The sequence below is a fragment of the Lemur catta genome, chromosome 5 (assembly GCF_020740605.2).
Source record: "Lemur catta isolate mLemCat1 chromosome 5, mLemCat1.pri, whole genome shotgun sequence".
NCBI lineage: Eukaryota > Metazoa > Chordata > Mammalia > Primates > Lemuridae > Lemur > Lemur catta.
This window is the reverse complement of record NC_059132.1, coordinates 42,439,604-42,462,933: the sequence shown is the minus strand read 5'-3', so window position 1 is coordinate 42,462,933 and position 23,330 is coordinate 42,439,604. Positions and strand designations below refer to the sequence as shown.

The 23,330-nt window shown below is 40.2% G+C and overlaps 1 protein-coding gene across 2 annotated transcripts in view; it reads left to right on the top strand.

Annotated features, from left to right (window-relative positions):
- The window catches only part of LYRM4 (LYR motif containing 4), a 152,899-nt gene that overhangs the window by 48,821 nt on the left and 80,748 nt on the right, over positions 1-23,330 (top strand). The window contains exon 3 of one of the 2 annotated variants that reach the window (XM_045551629.1): positions 5,189-5,365. The exons of the other annotated variant lie outside the window; for it this stretch is intronic. Coding sequence (XP_045407585.1) covers positions 5,189-5,266 — 78 coding nt within the window. The 3' untranslated portion in view covers positions 5,267-5,365. Of the gene's footprint in view, positions 1-5,188; positions 5,366-23,330 lie in introns of those variants that run through there. 2 annotated transcript variants of the gene reach the window in all.

Genomic DNA, 23,330 nt, shown 5'->3' with positions numbered 1-23,330 from the left:
TTTTGTCTTTGTTCCATTTTGCTGTTCTAAAGGTAGTCCTTCTGATTCCTACATGTAGGGCACTAGTCAGGATAACTATCAGTTAACCACTGTGCAGTTTGCCGTGCCCCTTTGCTTTTTAAACAACCATAGTGGACCTTGTTTTGTGTCTACTTCCTGTGCTCTAGCACCTTGCAACTCTGAGTGTCTGCTAAAGACCTTCGGCTCCAGCATCACCTGGGAGCCTTTCCTCAACTGATACAGAGTTTGTGAAAATATTTTCCAAGCATTTTGAAATAGGGTTGTAATCTTTGTAGACCTAGCTTAATAGGTGCCTGTCTGTAAGGGAGAAAGAACGAAAGGGGACCCTGGGGAATGGGAAATGGGAATGGGAAGGCAGCAAAGGAGCAGTCGCCAGACCTAGATTTCTAGATTCTGACGAGATTCCCTTGAACGTGCGAATTAAGGTTATGATTTCAGGAATATTCGGCTAAATCCTAAATGCATGGCAACTGTTATCTTGAGACCCAGTAAGAGTTAATATATCTGTGCAAAGTTAGGGTGCATTTACAGCTATGGGTTACAATCACCATTCATTAGAGTGAAGTGACCTTTCAGGTTTTCTAGGCTCCATGTAATAGCAAACATGGGTAACTGGCATTTTGGATGGTGGTAGCTGAGAGCCTCTAAAACCATACTTATTTTTACTTGTTTGCTAGTTTATGGTTCAGTCTTTAAATGACCATTCAAGAGAAATGCCCACCAATAACTCTTTGACTGTACTGCTGTGAAGTGAGAAGCTGGTGAACCGTGATCACCTTCTCTCACTATCAGTCACTGCGATACCCATCCCAGTGCCATAGACAGTGGTTAAAACTTGAATAAAACTGACAGAACTGCCCACAGTTCTCATCCTTTTAGAAGAGCCTATGAAAAGGTAGCTTTGTTCTAGGCCTTTTATGGGAAAGGTGGTAGTATACCCTGTGTCTCTCCACATGTAATTTAACTTAAGTACCATTTTGATAGTTTGGGAGAATTTCTAAAATTTACTTGGCTTTTGTTTTGATGGAATAAGGGAAAGTCAGTCCCTGTCTTAGGGGCATTTAAAATACAAGGAAAGAATTATATACTATTTACAGTAGCCAAAAGGTTAGAAGCAATCCAAGTGTCCATAGATGATGAATAGATAAAATGTGGTATGTATGTACAATATTATTCAGCCTTAAACAGGAAAGAAATTTGGTTACATGCTACAACATGTATAAACCTTGAGCACATTGTGTTAACAGAAATAAGCCAGACACAAAAGGACAAACACTGTATGATCCCACTTATATGAAGTATCTAAAGTAGTCAAATTCATAGAAACAAAAAATAGAATGATGGATACCAGGGGCTGGAGAGAGTAGGGAAGGAGAAATTGTTTAATGGGTAGAGTTTCAGTTTAGGAAGATGAGAAAGTCCTGGAGATCTGTTTCACAACAATATGAATATACTTAACATTACTGAACTATACATTTAAAAATGGTTAAAATGATAAATTTTATGTTTCGTGTTTTTTTCACAATAAAAAAATTCCCTTCCTCCCCAGATTATTTACAGTCATTGATTTTGTTTAATTGGGAAAAACAAAATTAAATGCTTCAGACATTGGTAGTTGAGGGTAGGAAGCTTAAGCCATTTGAAGCTTAAACTAGTGAATTTATATCTGTGAGCCTTCAGTTTTCTTATCTGTAAAACCAAAGGATTATACTATGATTTCTAAGGCTATTTCTAAAATCCTGTAAGGACCAAGAAGGCCACATTTCGCCTTAAGGCGGCAGGTTCCCCATCCGTGGGCCAGCTATGTATTTATAAATCCAAAAACTTCTCTTGTTCTAACTTTTCTGCTACCAGGAAATTCAGAAAATTAAATTATTTCATTCATGTTGCTAGCACCTCTGCTGTTAGCCTTCTTCCTTCCTGTTAGAAAATATTAAAATGTGTTACTAGTACTAGAGCATATCTCTGATGAGACTATTTTCTTCCAAAGAAAATGAAATAGTAGTTGAAGAACAATAATATAATAATAACTGATAGGCAAGAGAAAGATTAAAACGCTTTCCCCAAGTCCCACCTGAATGTGAATACTGGTTTCTTCTTGGTTTTACTTCTCTCTATTCCCTAGTTGACTTCTCAGCTGTATTAAACACAATCTGCTAGTTAAATTGAATGAACTATATATTTTGCAATTCCACACTCACAGTTTCTTTGGCTAAATATTTATTGAGTGTCCACTGTATGCCCCATATAATTATGAATTGACTTTATAAAGTCTTTGGAAATAGAATTGTCATGGAATTCTGGGGTCCATCAAACCTTGTAGAAGTTCTTTTTCATTTTGACACTCTGGAGACATACTGCTCTTCTCAGTACTAGCACCCATCTATTCTCTCATTTAATAGAACAGAAATAGAGTTTAAAGGCACATTCCAGCAGCACTTTCCCCTATTCCTATATAGATCAACTAAGATTCGATCAAAGGATCAATCTACATATTTTAAAAGTACTAATAAAGCAGTCAGAGGCAAAAGAGATTTAAGTACTCTATCTTGGACTTCAATAAAAATCCTCAGGAAAGCAACATGAATTTATATACAATGACCAGAATTGGACCCTAAGTGAACTTTATATCTCTTGGATATAAGAAGTTTTGCAATATGAATGAAACATTCCCCAGCCCCCTATCAAAATTTAAGAAAGTAGGGCAGTGAGAAGGGTTGTTTAGTTTTATAGCTTGGCCCGTGTATGACATTCTTTTTTTCAGTCTGTTTGACATACAGTTTCTCTGCAGCTATAAAAAGATCTCTTCATACAAGAATTTAAACTAATTTCCTCCCTTCCTGCTTTTTCTAGAAATTCCAGTAAATCCTCACATCTGGGGCAATAGCATTCACACAGCTGGCATTCCCATAGCAGGAATGCCTCTCATTTGGTTGGAGATTGCCTGTTAATTTTGCTTGATTCCTCCAGGGTTGATGTACATAAAGCAAGATTCTGTTTTCTTTCTAAAAGAAGTCTATCTCACTTGCATCTTTCATATACAACAAAGGTTCTTTAATATATTTCTATGTGCAGAAAAGCTCCCAAAGAAGACAGTAGTAATGCTGTTTATAGAATACTTTTGCAAGAATTTCATTTGGGAATTTTTACTGTGGTATCCATCCTTCTCCCATTAATCACCATACTCTGGAATTCCTTGAAGTCGTAGCAGATATTACCTACTCTGGCACAGAAAGCACATTGGTCTCATAGGCAAGAAACAGAAGTTCTAATCTCAGCTCAGATAGCAATTTAACTCATGCCCTGGGGCAAGTTGCTTATTTGCCTAATTTGCCACATCTGTAATGAACTGATTTTTATTGACCATGATGGTGGGGGTGGTGGGGGTATGATGATGTTTGCTTGTTGTCCAGTGTTGCTGCCTCAAACCCTTGATATGCACCAGCCACTGTACTGTGCACTTTAAATACACTGTCTCAGTTTCTCCGAACAGCAGCCTTATGAAAAAGACACTATTATCCTCATCTTTTAGATGAAGAAATTCATATCTAGCATGCTAGAATTAATTCTTCCAAGGATACACAGTTAGGAGAATGGTGGACCAACATATATTCTCACTTGTTAGCCAGTTCTCAGAAGAGGGATCATACTGAGGGTGGCCTTATCTTGACAGAAGGCAAACAAGACACAGAAGATGCAAGAAGGCAGCAAGATGTGTGTTTTCTTTCTCTAATTGTTCAATTAGAGCCCTTATTAGAAGATAATATCTTACCTTCTGTAGGCTCATGAATAGTTTGATCCCTATAGGCCAGGCTTCTTTATCATTTCTCAAAAAACTCTCTCTTCACTCTCTCTGCCTTCAAAAGAAAAAAATATATAAAAACCACACTCTGAAAACGTTAAAGTTCAGCCACCTTATTTAAGAAGTGTTTGCTCAGAATTTCCCCACAGATCTGAAGGTTGCAGCTCCAATTGTGCTTTTCCTGACAAGCTATCACTGGAGTGCCCTTAAGTGGAAACTTTTTGATGCCTCCCTGCTTGGCTTGTCCTTTCAAGTAATCAGAGTTGACTCCAGTCATGCTTATGCAGAAGATCTTTGCACAAGGTGACAAAGGAACAATGCCACATCTTTTAAGGAGGGCAGTCAAAAGGGCTCCCCCTTGTTTGTGTTAATTTGTGTTTCTGTACGGCATCCTCTGAGGTTGCAGGGAGGTAATGACCCACTGTGCCCACTGTGTGTATGGGGACATGTACTCATTTCCTGAGCACTTGATATTTGCAGTTGAATTTTCTTTTCAGATTAGATGGATTTCACCTTTGTATATATGAAGGCTAGTTTCATTGGTGCTGTTGGGAAAATTTCTCCTAATTGTACATCTATCAGTCTAAAAAACTGGTTGGGATTTTTTTCTTGTTGTCCCCCCTAAAGTATAATAGGAGTTGTGGATAAGAGAAGAGGTTTTGAGCAAGATAACACCTACATTTAAATCCTAATAATACTCATTTAATAGCTCTCCATCCTTGGTCATGATATTTAATCTCTCCAAAAACATTATCCTCATTCAGTTTTTCTCCTAAAGGGAAAGGAATACCATTCTTAAGTTAATGTTAGTTTTGTACTTGACGTGTGTTTTTGTGGTCTTATAGAGATGGGGTCTTGCACCATCGCCCAGGCCAGAGTGCAGAGGTGCAATCATAGCTCACCACAGCCTTGAACTCCTGGGCTCAAGCAATCCTCCTGCCTCAGCCTCCCAAGAAGCTTGGAATACAGGCATGCACCACCATGCCCAGCTAATGTTTTTAACTTTTTTGTAGAGATGGGCTCATACTATGTTGCCTAGTCTGGTCTTGAACTCCTGACCTCAAGTGATCCTTCAGCCTTGGCCTCCCAAAGTGCTGGGATTATAAGCATGAGCCACTGTGCCCAGCGTGATGTGTTTTTGAAATACCAGAGCCAAGTGATGTGTGAGAAATTTTACATCTTCCCAATCTGGTAATTAAGGCTGTCACTTCCTGTATTGGTCAGTTATGGATACTCAAAAGGCTCTAAAAATTGTTTAAGATGTGTTACCATAATAATCTTAGTTTTATTAAATAACGCTAATGCAGAACTAAAATCAGTATTTTAAATATTTTTGTTTTCCCCAAACATTTCTACTACATACAGCCAAAGAAGCGCCTTTCTTCTCCCCACCCATCTCACCTCCTCAATCAAGTGAAAACAGTGCCAACTGGGAAGTCATAAGGATTCCCCTCCAAAGTCTGTCGCAGATTAGTGATGGCATCACCAGAAGGTCCACGACTCTCTAGGCCTCACCTCTAAAGAGTAAAGAATGGAGCACGTTGGTTTCCAAGATCCTTATAGTGCAAGCATTATTTCATGAATTGGCTGTATTTAATAACCTAAGTTTAACTGCTTTGTTGAAATTGAACTTGGGGTTTATTCTGATAGACACGGCACAGGAGCCTGATAAATATTCCCTGATCACCTGGCCCCATGAGCCAGGAGACCTGGTTCTGCTCTCGCCTCCCGCTGGCTGGCAGCCAGCCCTCATACGCCAGCCTCCTCCTGTGGGTAGAGGGATCTCTAAGATCCCTTTCATACCTGACATTTTCTGATTCTGAAAATAAATGATAATGATTGTTAAGTGCCAGAAACATCCCTGTGAATGTTGGATTTTGACCAAGGGTGAGCTGTGTTACTGACCCCCTCTATTGACTGAATTGCCTTTAAAAAGAAAACTTGACTGCTGGCATCTCACAGCTCGTGTGTGTTGCTGAGCGTGGGGGAGTAAGTGGGTGACGTAATGCTGAGTTATGTAACGTGAGTTCTCCACAGATAGCCTCAACAGCAGGGCCTGTTTGAGAAAAGCCTTTGGCTACACTTCGTGAAAGCTTTTGACACCCAGAAATGGCACGAATGTGACGTGGATTTTGGTGCCTTTGCGGGGGCAGGGCTGTGAACTGGGACACAGAAGCTGCCCTGTCCTACAGGGGATAGGCTGTAGATGCCTCATTTACTAATGAGGTTTCCTTCCCTGGGACTCATCAGCTTCTGAGAAGGAGTGGGGTGGGGAAGGGGGGACTGGCAGAAATGGCAAAAATAAATTTTCCTCTTGCTTTGAACCAGATTCTGTCTTAGAGAGCCAAACTTAGTGGTGTTTTGTTTTGTTTTGTTTTTTTTTAAATAACTCAGCTATCACTTAAAGTTCACAGCTGTCTATGTAGCTGTCTGTGTTTTTCATAATGTTAAAGTATGTTTCTCACTGGAAATATTTTTTGAAACTCAGCTCTTTTTTTTTTTTTTTTTTTAACCAAGACACTGACCACACGTTTTTCTTAAGCAGGCAGTTCGGAGAACCATTAGGAAAATGCTCCTTTCTGTTTCATGACCACATTCAGCCTGTCCCTTATTTTGGAGTGGCATTTTAATAAGTCATCCTTGCCCTTAGCCTGTGAGCTTCCGGAGAGACAGGGTTGTTTTCTTATCCACCATGGTGATTGGGCGCCTTGTAGATGTAGTAAGCACTGCATTAATGCTTAATAGAGGCAAGCTGGCTTGGTAGGAAAGCGCAGGAAAGGGAGCGTTCCATAGAAACACGGAAGCAGTGGTTCCAGCCCAGGCTCCGACTTGCTGTGTCAGCAGCGCGCTCAGCCCTTCTGACCAGAAGTCTTCTGATGTGTACAAGTGGTGTAAAAGCACCTCTCGTTTGCACCACTTAGTATTTTTGTGAATACAAAGTAAGATAATGTGTACTAGAACCCTCTGAAAATAGCAAAACTGCTGACCAGTGAGTAGTGTTACCACCCTTAACTAACAAACTAAAACGCCTCCTTTGATTGAGGAAGTTGCCACCACCCTTTCCAGAAAGGAAGCTGTGGATGTCTTCTGGTAATCAGAGTATTCCCTACACATACATGCTCAGTGTAAGCTGAAAAGAACAGATGATCTGATGAGGTGAATTCCAGCAGGCTGAAACGAGGCCAGCAAACTCATTCTCTGTGTTTTCTCGCATGACCCACTGACAGGCATGAGGGGCCCGAACCAGGGAGTCACAAAGGAGTGGTTTCAGGTCTTGGTTGTCACTCCCTAGGTTTATGAATTTCGGCGCATGACTTTCTGTGGGACTCATTTTCCTGTTCTGTAAAAGAGGAATAATCGTCTGCACTTCAGAGGGGTGTGAAGGAAACTGAATGACAGCGTGTCTGTACAGCACACAGCATAGCACTTGGCCCACAGTAAATGTTCAATAAATGAGACACAGTTGCAGCTTCATCCATGCTTCAAATTGTTTTTTCCATGCTGCTTTTAAAAACTCAAGTGCTAAAACAAATCCCAGTGGAGACATTCCCAGTTTGGTTTCAGACCTCTAAGTGTGCAGGAAGGGAGCAGCTGTCGCCTCCTCTTTCATGCGATTCTGCTCTCTAGCCGCGCCCGGGCTGACACCAGAGGCCCTGCTCATCTGCAGGCTCTCAGCATATGGTTCTTGTTGTGATATAAGTCTGACTTTCCAAATGCTTTTCATTGCTTTACGCAGAGCTATGAAGACTAAATTCCAAGTGACAGTGTCAGTATGAAATATTTATCACATGCTGATAAAAGTATATCACCGAATAGAATCAGGAGGGCCAAGGGGATATTTCAGTCCACAAAATCTTCCATATTTTAAACGTTCCTATCACACTGCAGACTGCTAGGCAATGAAGTGAAAGAAAGTCTGCAGGAGCATAATAAGAGCCTGTAGGGCTGGCTGGTGTTTGGAAGTGAAAACTGAGGGTACCTTAATTTGAATAAAGGCGTTCTCAAATTCAGAAGATGGAGGGGCAGGAGTAGGAGCTGTTAATAGCCCTAGTAAGCAGCTAGTCCAGAGAGCAGACTACTGTATACAGGTAGAAAGGCCTGATCCCACAGTTGTCTTTTCCTTCATACTCATAGACATAGAATGGTGCCTGATCAACCAGGTACATCATATCAGAACTTGGATGAAATTTTCCTTAGATTTCTGTAATACTCATCTCAGACAGTCTGTTTTCCTAAGCATCATGGAGTGTCCCCTGGAATGAGTTACCAAAGTATGGGGGAGAGGGGGAATTCGATCATCTGTATTTGAGGAATTTGTTTTCTAATGACAAGTGAAGAACAGACTTCATGTGTACATGTTCAAACACATGCCTGTGTAGACAGACAAGTAATGAAAAGTTGTTTGTGTGACTTCTTGGTTTATTAGGGTTGTATGTCTTTGGTTCCTTGGGGACTGGCAGTTTCCTCTCTGTCCCATACTTACCACAGTGCCCTACACACTGATAGTGCTTAGAGAATTGGCCAGGCACGGTGGCTCATGCCTATAATCATGGCACTGTGGGAAGCTGAGGCAGGAGGATCACTTGAGCTCAGATATCCAAGATCAGCCTGAGCAAGAGCAAGATCCAGTCTCTACCAAAAATAGAAAAAATTAGCCAGGTGGTGGCGCATGCCTGTAGTTCCGGCTACTCTGGAGCCTGAGGCAGGAGGATTGTGCAAGGCCAGGGTTTTGAGGTTATAGTGAGCTATGATGACACCACTGCACTAGAGCCCAGAGTCTCTGTCTCAAAAAAAGGAAAAAGTACTGCCAGATAAATTATATGCCATAACTTTAAAGGACTGAACCATACATACTTGAATTTCTTTATAGTAGCTCCGTGTCATTCCCCATTTTTAAGGAATAACCTTTATGAGAAAAACAAAATGTCTAAGCTAACAAAATTTTATCTATATCATGGAATAATATTATAGAACCATAACTAATTATACAGAGTCTCTCTTTGGAGGCCATTGGCAGCCCTGACAAATGTACAAACTTACAGCAGTCTATTCACATTTTCTTGGGAGAATTGGGGGAGAAAGAAGGAAGGTGGGCTGGCCCAAAAACCACTTTGGAAAGGCCTGTGGGAGCAAGTAATTCTTGGCCAAAGATTGGAACAAAAGGCATTTTGCTGAGTTAGACCTCACGGTCCTTCCAGTGCCCACATCATCCTTCAGCAGCCTCTTGGGATGGCATAGAAAGTTGGGCTTCCCCCTATTTGTAGGTGGGGAGGTTGGAAGTTGGGAAATCAGGCTGCACACGGTTGGTGGAGCATCAGAGGCAATTCCAGAACCGCGTTCTGCGTAATGAGGCAGGCTCCCTCGGCCTCTCAGTTCGCGGCTCTGAAGCTCCGTGGAACACAGGCGTTGTAAACACACAGGTCCTTAACACAATGTAATTCACGCACCGTTACCTATGGGAGAACTCTATTCATGTGACTTCAGACATGCCTGAAAATACAGGAAGATCACATGCAGCAATGTTCTTGCCAGGGTGCTTTGTTTACATAAATTTATTATAAAAATTCAGATTTACCAAGAAAATGTAGTTAAAGGTTAATTGAACACATCCAAAAACAAATTCTGGTTATGGTTATTTACTGATGATGGAGGCTGAAGGGGTTCATTTTTCACTGATCTCCTGCTATATGTCGGTGCTGCAGGCATGGATCATTTCATCTACAGTGTCCCTGCAGGGCCTCCTCATTTTGCAATTGAGGGAACTGAGGCTCAGAGAGGTTAATAAATAAACAGACTCAGAGAAGATACAGAGCTTGAGACTCCACAGCCAGTAAAGGCCAAAGCCAGGATTTGAGCTGAAGTATCCATCACCATACCGTGTTGCCTCCCAGTAGGATCCTTTAGTTGCATTTTAATAGAATGAATTTTATAAAAATTTGAGTTAGATATACTTTTGTAGCCTCAGCTAACCCCTTTCAACTGAGAGCCAATGACTTGCTCAAAGTCGAAGAGTGTGTCCCTGGAGAAGGAGCACACGGAGAGAAAGTAGGTGCAGCCACTCCAAGCCCTAGGAAGGTCACTGCCGACAGGATTGGAAAGAGAGTTTTCCCTCTGGAGCAGCAAACAGATTAGCAAAGGAGGTGAGCCAACAGGCCAGCCCCAGAGCTGAGCAGAAGGGATTAAGTCTGACCAGTGAAATGACTCACTCAAGGAAAAGGAAGAGAGTTTGTGGCATGAGCAAGTGAAGCCGCTCGCCCCCCGATTGATGGTGATTTGAAGCATTGGTAAGTTTCTAGGCCACTGTCAGGGATCTAACATTTTGGGCTAGACAGGGAAGAGCATGCATGCCTGCCGTTCTCTTGCACTTTAGGCACGCATCACCAGGGTTTGCCTGACTGCTTGTCCCCCATCCTTGATGGCAAAGGGAAACTAGGCGAAGACTAGTGCATTCCATATCAAATACCATGTCATGCTCATTTACTCTCCTCAGGTACCTTAAATCCTATAGAAGTGGAGTTTTCCATTACGTAAGCACTTTGTAACATTTAGAAAGAAAAACCATAATCAATCTCAAAACAACCATGATTCATTTCCCCCAAGAAAAGAAAAGTTAATCTTAACTTTAAAATGTTTTATTTCTATATGTTACAGTACACTTGGAATTTAGTTCAAGTGTTTGTTTTATTCTGTATTACTGGGTGAAACAAAGGCTGTCTGTCCTTTAATGGGATCTTCAAAGGCAGGACTTTTCACCTTCTGCTAGTGTTTTTCAACCTTGACACTCTACATTAGAACCACCTGGGATGCTTTTACAAATCCAGACGACCAGGCCACTCCAGGTCCCTTGAATTTGAATCTCTGGGGATGGGACTCAAGTATCAGTATTTCCAAAGCTCCTGAGGTGATTACAGTGTGCAGTCACAGCTGAGAGTCAGTAGCTTCCACTGGGCTAATGGACCCTGAGCAGGTGCAGTCAACCTGCCAGCCCTGCGCAAAGTGCATTTCTCCAGAAGACTGTCTCTGGGCAAGGGGTCTCTAGTTTTTGTGATGACTGCCCCTGATCTCTGGATCTCTCTAAATTAAACTTTTGTTCTGGGGGATTGTTTTTATTCTTTTATACTTTTACAGTTTCACACGCTATTTAGTTCTCTTATAAATTAAACAATGAAACTCTTAATACAACTGAAAATTTCATGTGCTTCCACCCAGTAGGAGTTCATGCTCCTGAGGACACTTTTTGGGGTTCCAGCTAATATTGCAAGACAATATTCTTAACCAAGTAGAATAACAAAGCTTAGTGTCAAAAGAATAGCAAAGACATGTCCTCAAGAATGGAGTCCTTATCTGAGGGAGAAGTTATTTAACGTTCTATTGGAGGCATTTTTTTAATGCAGCTGAGGGCTTGCTACCCATACAAATTGTAGCTCATCTATCGTGCACTTCTCGGAATAGGCTTGTCACATAAATCCTAGCAGTAAGAGTATCTGCAGTGTCCTATATATTCATAGCAAGCATTTTCCCAAGCAAGATTCCACGTGCAGGTGAAATTATTAAGGAGTCACACATCTTCTCTCCTTTCAGGGGAATATGTGGGAAGAAAAGATTAATATAGTTATACACTAAGGAAGACTTGCAAATTTGTTCAGCCCTTCAAGACTATTGTTATGAGTACGCTCTATACGTTAGTCTGTTTTGAAAGTACCTTCAGCACAGCTACACAACTGTTCTCGATACCAACTCTCAGATCGCCTTGGGAGCAGCAAGGAAACTTGTGGAAACATTACAGGGCAACAACTTTTGGGAGCCAGCCCAGTGATAAGTGAAAATGCACTGGGCCTGATGTCCTAACATTCTAGGAACTAGATGTCAGGGCTTAAAGTGAGGTGGGTTGGCCGGACCACTGCACCAAATTTTTCAGGCAGTTGCCTGGAAATTTTCTAGTCTGATTTTTCTCAAATCCTAGGCTCCTCAAAGTCCAGCCCATTGATGAAAATCTCTGTGACAATTTCAGTCTGGGAGTGACTATTCTTCCTACAATACTGTGTAGATTTCACAAGAGCACATATTGCTCATCTTGCCATTTTTTTTTTTAAATAACAGCTTTATTGAAATTCACATACCAGAAAATTCACCCATTTAAAGTTTACAAATCAGTGATTTATAGTATATTCAAAGTTGTGCATTCATCACCACAATCAATTTTAGAAAATTTTCATCACCCCAGAAAGAAACCCCATACCCATAACAGTGACTCTCCATTTCCCCCAGCCCACTCTCCCCTACCTTGAGCCAGCCATCAGTCTTTGTGTCTCCATGGATTTGCCTATTCTGGACATTTCATGTAAGTGAAATTTATATTCGTGACTGGCTTCTCTCACTTAGCATAATGTTTGCAAGGTTCAGCCATGTTGTAGCATTTGTCAGTACTTCATTCCTTTTCAATGCCGAAAAATATTCTATTGTATTGATATATTTTACTTATCCATTCTTCAGTGGATGAACATCTGAATTGTTTCTACTTTTTTGCTCTCATGAATGATGCTGCTATGAACATTCATGTGTAAGTTTTTGTGTGGCCATATGTTTTTATTTCTCTTGGGTATATTCCTAGAAGTGGAATTGCTGGGTCATATGGTGACTCTGTGTTTTAACTTTTTGAGGAACTGGCGGACAGTTTTCCAAAATGCCTGCATTGTTGTACATTACCACCAGCAGCATATAAAGGTTCAAATTTTGCCACATTCTTGTAAATGCTTGTTATTATCTGTCCTCCTTTTGATTATTGCCATCGTAGTGGGTATACAGTAGTATAAAATATGCCGCTTATACATAAAAACAACCAGATTTAGATTAGAAGGCTAACTTTGACCTAGTTGCCCTTGAGAAAAGTTAAGACTTGGGGAGGAGTGGGGGCCATGAACCTTAGGCCAGTCCTTCTCTGTATCTAAACTCCAGTCTCTGTGGATTGAAAGCCAGTTTAACTCTTTGCTGGCTTTATGGTGCATATAAGAGATGGATATGACTTGGCAATGTTATTTGGGTAGCCAGGGTTTAATTCAGACAATCTAGAGCACTGGATAAAAATCCTGTCTCTCATTGTTCCATGTAGCCCTCCCTGAGCTTTGATGGAAGAGAATGACCTTGCTGCATGGTAATGTACCTTGTCTTCCAAAGTGCCTCACAGAGTTCTTTCACACAGTAGGTTGATTATTTTTTAAATCTAGCTGCTTCTCTACACAAATGCAACTGCTGTCTCAAAAGCATAATAGACCTCCTTATGACTAAGCCCATCAGACTTTTGTTATCCTGATTCTTCTTGACAAACCTGATGTCATTTACCATACCTCTCTATGAAACTTCATCTTTGGTCTTCTCTTTTCATGCCAGATGCTGGTTCAGTAGAGATTTGCATTTGCGTGTTTTACCAGCACTTGAAAGCCATGACAGCCAAAACTGAATTAGTTATCTTCCCTTCCCCTTAAACTACCTTTTCTTCCCCATTTCCCAATACCTCAATTTTCTCATTGACCCAGGCTCGAATCCTCCTCTTACCTATACATAGGGAATAGATCTTTGATCATATTATCCATTTAAAAGAAATCCAAAACCTTGTTCGAGTCCTCCAAAATGTAAGGTGCCTGCGAGTAATGAAATATATTCTAAGGTACTGCCCCTTTTCTTGAGGTTCTGGCGTGGCACATGCTCTGCACTTACTTACATAATCAGGTACAGCCAACCCAGGCACTTGGCTCTGCTTTAGCTGACCCGGTGTGTCTTATTCTTTGAATCCTTTTGAATACTTACTTTCCTTGCCGACCTTATCATGAATCACCAATAAGCATTCTTTGTTTTTTCTGAAGGACTTAGCTTGAGGTTCTGTTACATGTGCCTGTTGACTAGATGCTCATCTGTTTAAAGAATCTCACTTTTAATGTGAAAGCACCCTTTGTTTCCTAGCAGCCTAATTTCTGTCTGCATTGGTAGTGGTTAGATGTGTATCGATGGGCATTACTCCCTAACTGCTTGTGTCAAAGCACTTTGGGAGACTCATCAATCTTGTGCTGTTTTAATTGACATCAATAATGTGTTTGCATTTATCAATATTTCCTAATTGCCAAGTTATAACAGTGGATCTTCTGTAATAAATCATGCCCACAGATAACTTTAGACATTAGAGTTTAAGATTCCTGTCAATATTTTGATGTATTATAAATTGTTTTTATGAGGACTTTTTCCTATGAGAAAGGAGGAACTGTGCAGTAAGAGACAGAGAATTGAGTCATTGTCACCATATACAATTAAGTTAAAGAACCAAATCATTCCACTGGAAATATAAGAAAGCTATTTCCCAAGCCAGTACAATTTGTTCCCATAAAGTTCGGCGTCACCGAACTCAGATTAATGCAAACGTCTCCCCTGAGAGTGCTGTGCAGTGCTGTGCCTGGGCGTCTCCTGAGGAACAGATTTGGACAGGGCAGTGAGCACACTTCAGAGGAAGGCTCTGGTACCAGCTTGTTTTTCAGAAGAAGAATCTTTGTGAGGAGGCTCTGTGAGCTGCAGTTACTTGCCCAGAGTCAAACGGTGGTTTTGCAGAGGTGGGACTCAAACCCAGGGCTGTCTCAGTCCATGGGTGGACTCGACCTTTTAGGGACAAACTTAACAAAACCCAAAGGAGAAGGGAGGCAGGTGTGTCAGAGGCTCGAATCCCTCATCTGTTAAGCAGATGGAGGTTCTAGAGTGTTTGGCTTGGAAAAGGGATGAACGTGAAGGCTCCAGTACCTGCCTTCCTGCACCTGAAAGATTGCCACACGAAGGAGGGTGACGGACACAGGGTTGTGGGTTACGAGTCACACTGCTTTGGCAGGTCCCAGCTCAGCCATCCACCAGCCACTCTCCTTGGGTGAGTCAGTTTCCCACTCTCTGTCCCAGTGTCCTCAGCTCTGAGATGGGAGTGTGGCAGCGGCTAACTTACAGGGTCATTGCAAGGATTCAGTGAATTAATACATGAAAAGTGCTTGTGCTGGTGCTTGGCACATAGTAAGTGCAATATAAGGCTTTGCTGTGATTGTGCTGTAAAGCCAGACTTTAACTAGGTGTGAAGTTTTTTCTAAGAAATCAGTCAACATTTATATAGTAATTCTGCAAATCTTTATGTCTTAGACACTGTTCTAGACACTGGGGATATAGTGATAAATATGACAGATCTCACTGTGAGCGGTGGCATGTGCCTTTAGTCCTAGCTACTTGAGAGGCTGAGACAGGAGGATCATCTGAGCCTAGGAGTTGGAGACCAGCCTGGGCAATATAGACAGACTCCATCTCAATTTTTTAAAAAAAGAAAAGGTAGATCTACTTCCTGCTCCTGCCCTCCTACAGCTTAAAGTCTATATTAGGGGGAAAAAAATTATTGTGCACATCAAGAGAACAGCTCTTCAGCACCAGGACAAGCCATTTCTGAGCTTGTGACCTGCCCCCCACCCTTTCCCTGATGTCATTGAAGATATCCAAACAGACACTGAGGTCCTTGTGAGAGGGGCTTAAGACTGTGGGGTTTTATAATGTCACTAACATCCCCCTGCAAGGGAAGGTTAATTAAATGCAACCAATGATGACAGCATCAATATGAACATTGCTTTACTTTAAAACTGCCTGGCGCCTCCCCCACGTCTCCAAGGTGAGGTGAATAAATTTCAGGATTATGTAGGGTAATCCTGTGAGCTGCAAGAATGAAATGTAGGACTTCTGCTTTTAAATTTTATCCCATCTTTTGAAGTTTATATTTTTATATATATATTAATAAACATAATTTAGTGGCACAGGATCACATGTGGGTAATTCACAAATAAATATATGTACATTAAGGCTGTCCATGTAACAATTTTTTGCTAATGAGGTAAACAATTTAAAAAGTTTAAAGTCTACCACTCTGAGTTTTACCAAAATACCTGAGCTTCGTAAAGCCAGATGCTATTGCAGTAATGAAACAGTGTTTCTGTTTTCCAAATTTCTGATTTGACCATTTATGGATAATTTGCAACTGTCAAGATAATATTTTTTCCACATTAGTGGAAAAATAAGATGTGCTTTCACTTCTACAGGAGAGCTTAAAATATGATGAAATATTTGTTTCTATAGGACTTAACAATTTTATTGCATTTAACCCTTCTAGGAGCCCATAAGGTAGGTCTTACTCCCACCTTGGAGAAGAGGGAATTAAGCATTCCAGAGTTTATATCCAGGTCTGTTTGCACCTCGTCATTACCGAATTGGGGACTGTAAAGCTGGCATTCAGGGAGTACCGGTCAGCGTGGGCCAAGGCAGATGCAGCCCAGCCTCCTGCGCTGTTAGAGGAGGAATGGTGGCTTCTTTTTCTTACTGTTGCCACCACCTGCTCACATGCTCTCACCCTATCCTTCAACAAGATTTATTAGGAACCCACAACAGGCCAAGTCTTAGGAGCTTTCGGTTTATAAAAGGAGGTAACATATCTTTTCAAATCCCCAAATTGGAAGTATGAAGTTTGTTCTTAATCAGAGGCAAATTTCAATTTGGGAGATAGTCTCCATGTTTCTCCTGTTTTTCTCTCTCTCTCTCTCTCTCCCCCCCCCCCTCTTTCTCTCTCTTTCTCTCCCCCTCCCTCTCTCCATACATATATGTGTGTGTGTTATGTATATAGATATATATAGGTATACACACATATACATACACACACACACACGTGTAAGTATGCACTCACATACACATCTTGTTGATCTGTTTCTCTGGAGAGCTCTAATATAGGATCTAAACCTATTGGGGTCAGACATGACCTATGTAACATGCTTTTTTAATGATCTTATGTTTCTGTTAAAGCAGCTGAAAGTAACCATGAACCGGTAATTTTAACCATCTGTTTTATGAAAATGTGGCAAATTTTTAGTACCTACGTGCTGTATGTGCCTTTTTTCAGTTTCTCTTAACTCCTAACCAAATCATATACACAGTAGACTCCCATATAAGTCGCCTTCATTCCTGTCTGTGTCCAACTTTGCAAGGGCCTTTACAGATCAACTCTCAGAGTTTCAGCCTGGGGAGGTTTTTGGGGTCTCTGGCTGCTTCTGACTATATCAGCCATCAGCATGGTTTCTTGGTACCTTAAATTATTGGTTAATTAGAGGACAACTTTAGTTTGCCCTTTCAGCACTTCTGATTAGCTAGGAAAGTCTACTTGCTCTCTGACTTCTCCGAGATTCCCTGCTCCCTATTTTTCAAAGAGCAAAACAGGAGGAACAGAAATGCTACACACAGAATCTCTCTGCTAAGAGTACAAAATTTCTTTCTGGCCATCCTTTGCTATTCTCTTGCTAAAGATTAGATGCTTTAGAATCAAAGAACCTGCTTTTCTATTACAAGAGGGATTAATAAGCTATAACTTGAATTGGTCTTCAGAAGTACTGCTCTTTATAAAGCTACCAAGGCATTTTCTAAAAATTATCACATATGATACATAGAAGGGCTGAAAATAGAGCTTATTATTGCTATCTCTTCACTCATGGGAGGAGAAAGTACAATAACTCCAAAGGTTTTTTTTTTTTTTTTTTGTCATGCTAGCCCTTTCATCTTCTTGTTCCTGGAATCTTGCATTTTGGGGCGTTCTCTTATAGGACTCCATACTTATTACGTGTCTACCGAGCCACAAAACAGGAATAAGCAATTATGCCCAGACGCACTTTGAATACAATGGAATGCACAGTCTATTGTGGATTTGATGCCTTTTAAGCATGCACAAATTCAGAAAAGTAAATCTCATCATAGCAGAGGACGACAGTGCCAGTCCCAAAGAAATGCTTTCCCCTGTTGTTGGTAACGTGCCCCGTCACAAGCATTCTGTCCTACTCTAACAAGTGAAGCGTGAGACTCAAAAGTCCCAACGTTATAATTGGGATCAGGACCTCAGAATTTGTTTTGTTAAACAAATTAACTTTTTTCTAATAGATATTTACTACATGTCACTCTTTGTCGGGGTAGTAAGGGGGTGGTGCTTTTTCAGAGCACATTTAGGGAGATGAGAAGGAAGCTCCCACAGTCTGCACTTCCCGGATCCTATTGTATGGCAGTGCCCAACACTGTGCTCCGGCCTCCTTCCTTGCCCCAGCGGTTCTCCACCCACACTGGAGCCCTCCACCACCACGCCCCACCCCAGGCCATCTTCAGGCAGAAGGGACAGCACTTCAAATGTCATGCACAAAGTACTGTGGGAGCACGCTACAGGATGCTTAGCAAAGGAAAAGCAGACTTTATATTGGTGAAGAGATAGATTATAAGCCCCTTGCCTTTTCTCATACACAGTCCATTTCACATTTCCCCAGCTGTCCTGTAATGTCTTTTATAATTCATTTTCTTCTCATCCGGAATCCATGCAAGGACCAATCATTGCATATTGTAGTCTTATCTCTTTACTGTCCTTTAACGTAGATAAGTTCCCTTGCACTTTTCTTTGTAACTTTTATGACATTGCTGTATTTAGTCTAGCATGTTCCCAGTGTGAATTTGGCAGACTGTTTCTCTGTGATTGCGCTCAGAATAAACACTTTTGGCAGGAAAACTGCCTAGATAATGTGGTGTTCTTCCCATCGCGTCACATCAGGAGGCCTGTAATGTCAGTGGTGCCTTAATTGGTTCGTGCTAAGTTTGGTCATTTGTTAGAGTGGAATCGATCAGATATTTCCATTGTAAACATCCTGTTTCTCTTTGTAATTAGTAAATAATCTCACCCCCAACAGCCTTTTACCCAGTGGTTTTCAGACCCATTAATGTACCTGGCGTGAATCAGTTATTACATTAGTGGTTGCAAAATGGCAATTTTTCTAATTCTCTTATCACCTAGTTGCCTTCTACATAGCTCAGTGGGGCCCACTTTTAATGAGAATAAATCCTAAACTGTGGTCAAGTGAATTGCTCACTAATCTATCTCAGTTTCATTCCCAGTTTGTAACAGACTCATGATGTCAGCCTAAGTCTCAGTGAAAATACTCCCTCACAAGCCGTTCTGAGGTTCTATCTTTGAGTTATCTGCTTCCCAGAATGGCACATGCCGCCATTACTTCCACTCAGGTGGGGAGTCAATCTGGCATCAGAAGGACTTCAGATTGCTTCCCTGAGCTTCCTGTGACAATCACTCAACCTGCTTGTACCATCAACATGAATAAAAGTGGAGACCTAGCCTCTCCTTTCTAGTTTCTTTGGAATCATAACCTGCACACTGGGTTTATAACTTCTTTTTACCTAATATATGGCAAACTTTTCTCATGTGACTCAATTCTCTTTTGACTCATTTTTTAATGGCTTCCAGTATTTCATTTTATAGGTTACCATGATTTGTTTATTTTGTCCCCCAATTGTTGAATATTTACTTGGTTTCTATTGGTTTTTTCCTGTTACAGACAGTATTGCTATAAATATCTTCATAAAAAGCCTTGATTTTTTTCTTAGGAAAAATTCATATCATTAAAATTACTGGAACAAATAATATTATGCATATGGTCTTAAAATATTAATATATGGGCAATTTTTTAATACAATGCCTTATATCTGATAAAAACTCTTCACTCTTTCCCCAGAAATAGGTACAAATATACATATAGACAAAGTTTTACATAACATATCTGGAGGTGTCTGAAGCCATGGGCTCAAGTTGAGAAACCAGTTTGCAAGATTGAAGTCTGAAAATTATCCAAGACTGTATTCTCTAAGAAGCTCTCTCAGGCTTACTCTGATCACACCATTCTACAGTTCCAGACACGAGATTTAATTCTAATAAGTAGTTAAAAGACTGTTAGGAGCTTTTCCATTGTGTGTTGGTAAGAAATATTTATGATCAGCATCTGTCAGATGTTTATTTTTCAAGAGTAGAGTTGGGATATTTTATGTTCGTAATTGATTGCTGCAGCTTCTCTTGTAATCCTCAGTATACAACGAATGCTTCACCTCTCATGATCGAAACATAACCAAAACACTAGTAACTGTAGGGCTATGGCTGTTTTGAAAATTACACTTTGGGTTTGAATTTCCTTTGATCAGAATTACGTCAAATAAGTTGTTCTCTTTTAGTTTATGTATCATTTGGAAAACTGATTTTAGAGCCTTAGCCTGACCAATCCAAAGCACTGATAAATTCTTTCCATTTAAGATCTTGGAGTATACCATGGTAGACCATAGATTGTGACTCTTGGGACTCTAAACCAGCAACATCCCCACCGTTAGAATTGGAACCCAGGCATTTTTTATCTTTTTTTTTTTTGGCTGGTGATGGAACATATTACCAGTGAATTCTCAGCAGTCTTTACTGAGGAAAAGATTGTGATTTTGAGGTCACTTAAATCAATAGCCGCCCTTCCACCTCTCCATGAAAACATAGGCATTTTAACTTACATTATCTGCCTCTCTCTCCAAGTACTCACTTCTGGGCAGCTGAAACATGACACAGAGATTTTTAACTGCACTCTGTCTCAGGAAAGCATCTGTGATGCAAAATGCTTCCAAGGATGGCAGAGGACGATGACCTATTTAAAATACAGTCATGTGCTGCTGAATGATGGAAATGCATTCTGAGAAATGCATTGTTAGGCAATTTTGTTGTAGGGTGAACATCATAGCGGGTACATACACAAACCTAGATGGCACAGTGTATAGCACACGTGGGCTGTGTGGTGTAGCCTGTTGCTTCTGGGCTACACACCTGTACAGCATGTTACTGCACTGAATACTGTAGGCAACTGTGACACAATGCTAAGTATTTGTGTATCTAAGCATAGAATAGGTACAGTAAAGATATGGTATAAAAGCTAAAAAATGGTACACCTGATTAGGGTGCTTACCACAAATGGAGCTCGAGGGACTGGAAGTTACTCTGGATCAGTCAGTGAGCGAGCGGTAGGGGAATGTGAAGGCCTGGGACGTTGCCGTACATGGCTGTAGGCTTTATAAACGCTGCACACTTAGACTACGCTAAATTTATTTCAGAAATATTTTCTTCCTTTAATTATAAATTAACCTTGGCTTACTGTAACTTTTTTACTTTATAAACCCTCTAATTTTTTTTTTGACTTTTTGGCTCTTTTGTAATAACAGCTTAAAACACATTTTAGAACTATACAAAAATATTTTCTTTGTTTATATCCTTTTTATATAAGCTTTTTAAAACTTTTTTGTTAAAAACTAAGACATAAGCGCACACATTAGCCTAGGCCCACACAGGGTCAGGACCATCAATATCACTGTCTTCCACCTCCACATCTTGTCCCACTGGAAGGTCTTCAGGGGCAATGACACGCATGGGGCTGTCACCTCCTGTGATGATAAGGCCTTCTAGAATACCTCATGAAGGAACCTGCCTGAGGCTGTTTTACAGTTAACTTTTTTTAATAAGTAAAATAATGATAAAAAGCATAGTATAGTAAATATATAAACCAGTAACATAGCTGCTTATTATCAGGTATTCTGAACTGTACCTAATTTTACGTGCTATACTTTTCTACAGCTGGCAGTACGGTAGGTTTGTTTACAGTAGCATCACCACAAACATGTTGAGTAATGTGTAACAATGTCATAACAACAATGTTATGACAGCTACAAAGTTACTAGATGATAGGAATTTTTCAGCTTCATTATACCTTCACAAGACCACCATCATACGTGGAGTCCGTCATTTACCGAACTGTCATTATGCAGCATGTCAGTGTAAAGGTTTCTGGAATTAAATGTTTTGAGTCACATGAGAGATGGTCAAGTTATCATGCTGTGCATGCATACCTGTGTGTGTCTGCATGTATGTATTGGAGGTGGAGTGATTTTAATTAAATGTCATTTAATTAAATTTTTAATGTCAGAGCCTATTAGACCATTATAGTCAATTGATTCCTCATTAAAATAGTTCAGAACAGATACGGTGATACTGTAGAATACCAAATGAATTGAATTTTCTTCTAAATGGACTTTTTCCTAAGCAGAGTTACATTGTGCTAATGTATACATACATACATGTGTGTGTGTTGGGGGTGGGGAGAGCATTTAGAAGTCACAGCTATTAAAAAATGTTGAGAATTCTCAGTTTTAGCCAAATCAGTTTTTTTTTAATAAAAAACCTCAAGGAAATCAATTGCTTTGAGTCTATTAAGGTCTTTACTAAGACTCCAGTACTATCTACTCTGTGTGCTAAGTGTAATACTTTGTTATTCCAAAATAAACTCAGAACTGATTCTAAGAAAGTCCTATGAAAAAATTAAAGTGAGGAAGAAATAATCCTTTTGTGCAATGTTTGAGCCAAATTAAAAGCAAGAGACTCGGAACTCAAATCTGGTGCTGTCATTAAGTCCCTGAAAGATCTTGGGAAAATTACATGAGTTCTTTCTGCTCTATCTATTAAGTGGAGACGCCGATATCAGTGTAGACCAGGAAAAAAATTCTTTGGGTCAGGTCAATTTTTGTTATATAAAGATTTATTGAACACAGTAGCACTGTAATGAAAATACCTATATTTTGGGATAATAATAGATTCATAGTTTAGGTGAAGCATGTATTGATTATTTTTAGACAGGTGATTTAGCCACCTTTGTGTATTGTTTCTTTTTTGCTTTTTGAACTCTTTGTACTGTCATTGCTAACATGATAGACAAATTTAAGATCCTTTAAAGGAAAGTTATCATCATCAACAGAATGGAGTTGTAAGTCCATTTGTTATGCTTGGGCAGAGTTGTGCTCTGTCCAAGGTACCTGTGGAGTAGCATGGACCTTCATGGCCTCTGCCGCCTGGGATTTCACAGTGAACCTAAAGGCATGTCAAAGCGTGGGTGCTGATCTTCAGACAGTTGTGCTGTAGCAACAGAAACTTCTGAAATCACAGATTTTCCTTCAAATCCTAGGACTGTGACATTAGGCGAACCACATGATTTTTCTGACATGCAGGAAAAATGGGGCTGTTGTGAAATTTGAGATATGCTAATAGTGTTTTATAATCTAAAAACATTATTTTAGCAAGGGGCAAATAACAATGCTATGTGACACAGTACTGGAAAGCAGCAAGACAAAGGAGTCCTATTTATAATGATAATAGATCACATTTATTGAGCACTTACTATGTATGAGGCTCAATGCTAATGATTTATATGTAGTATCTCAGTTAATCCTCCAACCAGAAATATGAGGTGAGGAAACTGAAGTTTAGAGAGGTTAGTTAACTTACCCATGGTTGTTCACCAGTCAGTAAGGGAGCCAAGATTCACACCCAGACTGCTCAGACTAGGAGCCCAAGCTCTTAACCAGCACTTGACATGATTATTACGATCACTATCATTATTTGTAAAAATTAAGAAGAACAAAAACACTGTCAATAATTCCCCTGTTTAATCCCCCTTTGGCTTATAACTTGGATAACTTGATCTTTCTGAAATTTGTATTTATTGTAATTTTTAATCAAAATAATCCATTCTTAAGATAAAAAAATTTAAACAAAAATCTTCAAAGGCAAAAA